Source organism: Centruroides sculpturatus, unplaced genomic scaffold (genome assembly GCF_000671375.1).
Source record: "Centruroides sculpturatus isolate CEXI.00-Female unplaced genomic scaffold, Cexi_2.0 scaffold80, whole genome shotgun sequence".
In the NCBI taxonomy this organism is placed as follows: Eukaryota; Metazoa; Arthropoda; class Arachnida; order Scorpiones; family Buthidae; genus Centruroides; species Centruroides sculpturatus.
Window position 1 is genome coordinate 751558 of NW_019384552.1, and position 8783 is coordinate 760340.

The 8783-nt window shown below is 30.6% G+C and overlaps 1 protein-coding gene across 3 annotated transcripts in view; it reads left to right on the top strand.

Annotated features, from left to right (window-relative positions):
• LOC111623705 (putative RNA polymerase II subunit B1 CTD phosphatase RPAP2 homolog) overlaps positions 1–8783 on the top strand; it is an 80250-nt gene that overhangs the window by 5997 nt on the left and 65470 nt on the right. For all 3 annotated transcript variants that reach the window (XR_002756467.1, XM_023366388.1, XM_023366387.1), the window contains exon 2: positions 5774–5885. Coding sequence is in view for 2 of the 3 variants with exons in the window: in XM_023366388.1 (XP_023222156.1) it covers positions 5844–5885 (42 nt within the window). In the remaining variant the exon portion in view is untranslated. The remainder of the gene's footprint in view (positions 1–5773; positions 5886–8783) is intronic.

Genomic DNA, 8783 nt, shown 5'->3' on the forward strand with positions numbered 1-8783 from the left:
GCTTCAATCTTTGGCTATGTCTTGGGCTACTCAAATATTTTACGTTTTTGATACTAAATTAACATCTGAAGTATAATTTTTTATTGTTTTTATATTTTTCAATATATTTATTTTGTTTGTACAAAATAAAAAGTAATTTTTAATGATACAATAGTCTTCGTTAGGCTTGACATCGACGAAAATTCAACGCGAAGCGACATGCAACGGAGAAAAATTTCAACATAGGATACGTTAAACTATTTTTTCGTACATAAATCGGTTATCCGAAATATCAGTTATACGAACAACCCCAGTCCCCAATTGATTCGGAAAATCGACGCTCTACTGTAATTGTAAAAAGTGAATGCTTGTATCATTTTTTTTTTTTTTACCCTATCAAGCTGAACTGACCAGTCAGATAAAGGTATTGTCTCATAGAAAGGTACAATGGGTGATCAGTTAACGAACAGTTCGGACTGTAAACAAATCGGACAACAAACACTTTTGTGAAAGATTTTTATGTTTGGACAACAAACACAAGAAGAAGCGATGCTGCATTTAATATTTGTAAAGCTATATTTTAATGGCATCTATGAATAATTTATGGAATGAGACTTTCACAGTTATATACATAACCTTTCTTGCACTAGTTAATTTCTGTTCTCTGAAATTTTGCAAGTGCTTTTCTGAACTTTTTAATTAAGAAAACTGATAATATTATGGGTCTAAAAAGAGTGGAGTGTCAAGAACCATGTTCACTGTAGAAACTAAGCAACAGATAATAGCCAAGATTAGACAGTGGGCAGAAGAAGTCTGATATTGTAGGCAGATGACTTCAATAGGTCTACAGAAAATACAATCTTAGCTAAGAAAGATATAATCAAAAAGACTCAAGCAGGTAAAGGAATAACGAAAATTGCATCTGAGAAACAAAGATGTGCCATTCATGAAAAAATAGAGAGATTGTTCTTAGTTTTTAGTTTACTGTGTAAATAAACATAGTAAGAAAGTATATAATTTTTTATTTATTTTTTGGGGTCTCCAGAACGAATTAATCAAATTCCAATAAAAATCTATGGTAAATCGATAATCGGTTAAACAATTTGGGTAGTGAACATGGTCTTGGAACAGATTGTTTGTTGACCAATCACCCACTGTAATTCTTCATTAATTAAATAGATCCAGACACCTGTTTAACTAATGATTTTAACATAAGTAACATACAGGATATTTCAAATGCAGTTATTCTTGATGAATATTCTAATTTTAACTCAGTTAACCTTTATGAAGAATGAATTAATGAACCTTATGCTGAACTTATTTCATCTTTAAACCTCTTAGATTACAACACCTCAGCAAGATTAGTGTTATAAAGTGGTTGTGAAATCTCTGAAACCCCTAGACTCTTTGTTTTTACAAATATTCATAAACCAGGCATATAATCAACATGTTCTTTGGAAAAAGTTATCCATGATCTGTATACTTAAGAGGTTATTAGTTTATCATAATGGACCTAGCTACCTTAGCTGTGAGATTGAAAGATCTGGCCTTAATGGAGAAGTTCTTCACTGTTTTTCATTTTGTCTATTTGTGCCCTTCTATCTGTATAGAACAATGCTTCTGTGGTTTGTGTGAGTTCTTGTTTGAACAAGTAGGAGTGGCACCCCATCAACAGCAACAGGTTTTAGAACTTACACATGTTACTTCTCATTCTTTAAATACATTAAACAGACCTTTTTGCAGAACCTAGATGACCTGATGGGTAGCCACCTTCAGGAGACCTCTGCAAACTAGTTATACATTCCCCAAGACTATAGTTTTACCAGATATTTTCCTATGTATTATAATCTGTGTTATGTATGTAGATGATATCTTGATTATTTGGAGGATTAAACCTAATATAGTTGATTTTTTAGTTTGTGTCAATAGTACTGCATACAGCTTCACTTTAAAGCTTGATCAGGAAAGTGATACTAATGGGTACTGTTTATATTTTAATATTATTCTCCAGAAGTCTCTGAAAAATTTTAAAAATTATAAACTGTTTTGCCAGTTTTATTTATTTATTTATTTTTTTGCCACTTCAAATTATTTGTTGCCATCAGTTTTTTCTCACTAATCAATGCAGATGCTGCTAGCCTTATCAGTTTGGAGTCTGGAAAGCAAAAATAACTTACTTTTCAAAAGTTGTTACTTGTTAGAAATAGGAATCACTTTTGAATAATTTTTTTAATGACTAATTCTCAATAACAAATTTGATCACAATTAGCAAAAAGAAAGTCTCTTAGCTCGCAAAAACATGGTGGTAATCTTATGGATGGACACTGGGCACATTAGCATGAAAATTGCTTTCGGTTTTCAACATCACTTCCTACTTTCCTGCTCAAACTTTCTGTATGATGTCATGAAATCACTAGCTATGTGATGTGCAGGAGCTTAATATTCTGTTTATGATGTGTGATTTTGTGATTCAATTGCACACTGAATGTTGAAACAAGTGGAGTAATGTTTTTATTGCTACTTTAATAAAAATATTGCCAAGTGGCAATGTTGGCACTATGCAGCATGACCACTATCAGAAGAGGCCACATCTGCTGTACTGGATTCATGTCTCATTTATTTGTCCTATTCTACTGACTCTTATGCCTACAAGCTGGTGGCATTTTGATTGTTAGTCAAACAGGCTTTTACTCATTTTACTCACTGCACAAACATGTTAGTTATCTTAAGGAGTTTAGCTATATCAAGGAGATAGCAGAGATACATAGATTCTGGAGAAGGCTATTTAAGGGCTTCATGCATAAGTACATGCTTAGATTTCAGATTGGACAGATGTGAGCAACTTAACTGGGAGTGAACCCACTACAATCATTGATTTCACTTATAAAACCAAAAACCTAGCTTATAACACAAAATGATGGAGCAAAATGAACATTTTCAATTGCTTTTTGCAATCATCATCAAGTTAAAAAATGTAAAATTAATATACAGTTTAAAACTATACAATAACGAGTCTTTTGATGTTCTTTCTCACCTCAGGAAAATAACAGTCTTATGAGGGAGTCGACTTTTTATTAGAGGCTGCTCATCTGCCTTACTATGAAGAACATTTCAGGACTTCCTTCCTGTGATGGCACAAAAGACTCGTTATTGTGCCATCACGGGAAAGTCTTAAATTATATATTAATTTTACAGTTATAGTCCTGGAAATTTTATTAAAAACATGTATTCATAAACAGATATCAGATTAGAACAAGAGATTGAATGTTATAATTTAAAATATAAAACAAATAATGTCTGATCAGCAGTCGGTGATCGTATGGTTGCATTGGGATGTAGAATGTAATATTAAATATCCAATAATGTCCAATAAATATCCAATCTTCATGTTGGGGATAGCATGTTGTTCTTATAGTTGATAGCTGTGTTATTTATGCTGGCCTTGTAAGTTTCTATCATTTCCATGTACAATCATTGATTATAATATCACACTCAGAATTGTTTAAAACATGAAGACAAAATCTGCCCAAAAGGGATCACCATTTATTTTTTCTGTGTTCCAAGACTACACACTTCCTTTTTTAGAAATTATTTATAATTTTAATTGGATATGTTTTGTGTTTTTAAAAGGACTTTTTGTAACTTCCGGCGACAAGTAGCCTACAAAGAAAAACCAGTTGCCAAAAAAGTGTGTATTCTTGGAACACAGAAAAAATAAATGGTGATCCCTTTTGAGCAGATTTTGTCATTGTGTTTTAAACAATAATTCTCCATTGGATGAAAAATTTACTCAGAATTGTGTTTAACAAAATTGTGAGATACTCGGGTATAGTTCTACTATTTATGTTTTAGATTGCAGGTTAAAAGAACACAAATATTCAGTAGACAAAAATGTATGTTTGATGCAATGTCTATGTGAGTAAGTGTGTAACAAACTGACACCTTTCCACTTTCCAGTAGTATTTTACTGAGAGAAACATTTTTGGCCTCATTAATAGGCCTTCTTCAGTTCTCAAAAACAAAGATTGGAATGTTTCATAAAATGAATATTTGAAACCAATAAATTTCAAAACAATTCACGAATTTAAAATTTTTTATTTAAAACATTCTAAACCAGTATATTCTGATAGAGCTACAGATTTAAAATTTAGATTTAAACATTTAAATTGATGTTTCATATGGGGAATGAACTATTAACAGAAAAGATAAAAATGAGAAAAATATAAATAAAAACAAACAACAAACAAACAAAATATAAATTTTTATTTACCTTTTATAGATAAATAAAAACAAATTTTACATAAACAATCACATCAGATCTATCCAAGTGATATGTATACAAAGCTTACTACACCTTCTCTTAAATTCCTCCTGACATCCCTCACTAAGTGGTATCATAAAAGTATATATAACTGCATATACAATAATGAGTCTGCATCTTTGTGATTGATGCATTAAAAGTTTTAAGGCTTTACAATAGCCTTAACATTTGAGGAACTACAGAGATCTAATGTGGTGCATTTTATGTATGGTATGAACAGCTTTTGCCCTCTCAAAGTTAACATTTATCCTCAGTTCAGAGACTTAAGCTGATAGTGTAGCAATGGGTTATAGACAACAGTTGGGCAACTCAGTTGTAGACATGTGACATCTAGAAAAAACTTTTTTCCAAATATGGAAATTTATTAAAAAGTTATGATTTATTTGAGAAATATACTTCACCAACTTCTCCAAGTCCTTACACTTCAGCTGATAATTTGTGCACAGAATGGTTTATAGGTGATTCAAATTGCTGCAAAAGCTGCACAGAGTTGTATATCCTGTGATATCAACTTCTTAAACGTTGTATCCAGACTATAGTCCATTTACTCTAACTAGTGCATGGCTAGAAGAGATTTTGGTTGCCTTTACTCTTTGCTGGACAAAATACATCCTTCAATGGTTTCTTATTTTTGTAACATGACAGGTCAAAAACTTAGTGAAAATAAGTAAACATCAAAGAAGTTTTACGCTAACAGATAAAAATATTTATTCACCTGAACAATTAATTAAATTCATGTAATTGATTTCCAACTAAATCCTTCACTTGTATCACTAATGTTGGCCATATTAACAGTGAAAAACAAACAATAAGGCGGAGCATATTGCTATTGAAAACAGTTAATTAAAATACAAAACTGTTAAATATATATACAGTAAGACTCCACTTAACGTGGGGATTGCATTCCTAGACAACAAAGCATTAAGCAAAATAGCGTTAAATGAGTTTGTTTTAACATAGAGTAAATACAGATAGGAAACATGTGACCAAAAATAAACAAATTTTACTTTAATTTTAAGTTATTTTTATATTAATTTGTATAATAATATATGTTAAATAATACATGTGCATACAGAAATGTACAGTTAATTTTTTGTAATGAAGGTCCTGAAATTCTTGTTCTTTTGCGATAAAGTTGTAAAGTTTCAATTGTCACTTTTTTCTTTTCTTAAGCAAATGTCAGTAGCAGAAGATCGCATCCAAAATGCCTCATTTTGCTCTTGCACTCCTTTCAAAAACTGGATTATTCACTACGATTTGATCAACAGTTTTGATTATCTTACCAAACTTTTACTAAGGAAATCTGTAGAATAATTTTTTGGGTTTTTCATTTTCAGAATCTCTATTTTCCAGTTCCACATGTGTTCCATGTNATTAAAGAGTACGATTTTATTCATTCTTCTTATTATAAATATTATTATGTTTAAAAATATATTGATTTTGTTTAAAAAAAACATTTTTGTTTTAATGTAGAGAAAAAGTTGAAGTGGCAAAACAGAAACAAGAAGAATGTAAGAGAAAAGCACTGGAGATAGTCGAACAGATGATTGACAATCCCATTTCTGAAGATTGGTTTCTAAAAGCTGTAAGTCTACCTGAAAAATATTAAAAACGTAATTAAATACAATAAGTAATTGACGTAAAAAGTATTCATGAATGGTTTTAAGTGTCATATTTAGCATTACATTCAATAATCTGCCTTAAAAATTTCTAGCAACTTTACATATTTGACACGAAGTTACTTTTTGAGCTTTTGTTTTACAAAAAAATATCTCTTACATATTATAAAACACTAGCAGATAAACCGGCATTGCTCGGGCAAAAAGTAAGGATAGTGAAGATTAGGATTATTACATTATAGCCAATCTTACCCGTTTTCTCAGAATGGAAGAATTAGGTTGCCCTGTTTCCAGACTAATTAGAAAATTTATAGATGCGTCTAAAAATATGTTCAATTTCTCACAAAAATGCTAAAATCCACATCTACACCTGTAAATCTTGCACGTCGTTTTCTCTTAACACTTCCATTGTTAACACTTCTTCCACGGGGAAGTGTTAACAACCTCTCCCCATGGGGAAAATTTTGAAAAATTCCTTCTTGTGTACATTCTCATGACATACCCTATTAAAACGTAATCAAAAACCCTAACTGCGTACCAAATTTCAACCTTCAACTCCTAACTGTTTGGGCTCTGTGCTTATTATTATTCAGAGTGGCTATTTCAAAGGGCAATTTTGGCAACTAAAAATAATATTGTCGACAATATCAACTTTAATATTCAAAAGAAAATTCCCAGTAATATTCAAAAGAAAATTCAGAACTGGCAAGAGCTCCTCCACTTTTAAGTTTGGACATTGCATAAAATATAAATCAAATCAACTTTTTATTAACAAATACACTAAGTACACTTTACACAGTTTTCGCACTTTATTTTTGATTTATATTCAGTCACTGTATCACTTTGACTACTCGCACTTCACTGTTTGTTATTATTCACGCACCGCACTATTTTGGAATTTTCACTTTTTTTTTGATTCTTCCCTTTGTCACTGATAAGAAACTGACGTTTGAACCCACGACAGATCTTGCTTTATATACCCCCACCAATGGGTAGTCCCACCCATACAAAAAAAGCTTTGAGTGGTCTACAATGTTCCAGAACATTTTACAACATTCGAGAGTGTTCTAGAATGTTCCACAATGATCTGGGATGTTCCGGGATGTTCCTGAATGTTCCAGAACATCCCGAAACATTTTGGAATGTTGTGGAATGCTCTCGAATGTTCTGGACTGTTCTAGTTTTGCCCTCTAGAAATTTCTAGAGGGCAAAACTTGCAGCCCTTATATCTTCAACGGCACAACCTTCAGGTAAAAACGGGAACCTTCTTCATGGATGGGGGATAGAGGGCTACCTTACCATATAACTCTCTTGATCGTACCGGGACTCGTTTTTAAGATTTAATGGCATGCACATTGTACACTTACCTTTATAATATATATTGATTGATGATAAATTGATAAACTATGAGTTATGGTGCAATTGCAGCTCTGTATGAGGTGGTTGGGACCTTGTCAGAGTAAAAAGGCAGTCTTAAAGATTTTATATTCTGTTAATAAAAATTATGTTAATTTTGCAGTATCTGGAATGGTTGCCAGCCCCTAAATTTTCTCCAGACGTGGGAAAAGATCTCCAGCTCCTTACTTGTGTGTAGAATGTAAAATTCAATTACTTTGTAAATTTCTTGAAAAAAAGATCTACTAGCTTTCTAAGAAATGTAGTGATGATCTTACATTTTTATATTTGTAAAAAAAATCTTATATGTTAATAGATCGTGTCTCAAGGAAGTAGAGAATTAAAATTCAATAATTTTATAAATTTATGTATAAAAACTCAGAATTTATAGATTTATTATGTTATATAATAAAAAGTTACATTTATCTAAAAATGTAAAAAAAACAAAACTTTATAACAAATATGTAAATTTTTATAGTTCTTCGATATGCTAATGAATTGCATTTTTGCATTGCAACAGTGCTAAATGGTGTTATTTGAAGCATATTGAATTATTATAATGTATAAAGATGAGATATGAATTATCTCATCTTTATATAAACTTTTTGTAGATTGGTGTTTCTGTATATCACATACCTGAGAACCTTTGAACAATGATTCTCAGGTGTGTAATGAGATATGAATTAATATGTTAAGAGAAATTAATTTGAAAAATGACAAATTGACTTAAACCAAAAAAACCACTTGAACTAACACACAAGTTTTCATACTTCACTTAATTTGATAACAAAGACTAGTTTTTTTTCTTTAATAGAAAATATTTTCTATATTAAAAGCTCTGTTTTTCAAAAATGCATTTAAAATATGTATTTTAAATAAGATACTTTCTCTTTTTCAGTCTTTCTTATAAACAGTTCATAATTTATAGTTATACATAGAATGGCTAATTACAAGGCAGTATATATAATTTTACAATAAAAATAAAATCTCATGACATTTAAAATCAAACAATGCTTCATTTTTGATTTGATTGTAAATATAAATGATTTGTTAGAGAATCATGAGTACTTTATGAAAGCAACAATGTTTATGTACAAATAAAGTAAATTGATATTGTTTCAATCCCAACTTCTTTTGAATAATTATAATTTCTGTACTATTAGTATGATTAGTGTCTTTGAAGCTGAAATAAGTTTCAGTAATGGAAGCATAAAAATTTTCAGTTTGATAGATTGATCTTAAAAGAAACATTTCCAATAAAAATTGCATTTTGTGAGTTAAATAGAATCATGCAACTTTTGCATCCTGATTCTATTTCAAATTCCAAATAATCTTACTCGCCATCATCTGAAGACAGAAAGGCCAGTTTTACCATAATTTAAGAAGTTCTTTAGACACATGTAATACAGAAAAAAAATTTTTGTTTATCTTATAGTTTTGGAGATATTAGCTTGTAATGTGGCCATCCT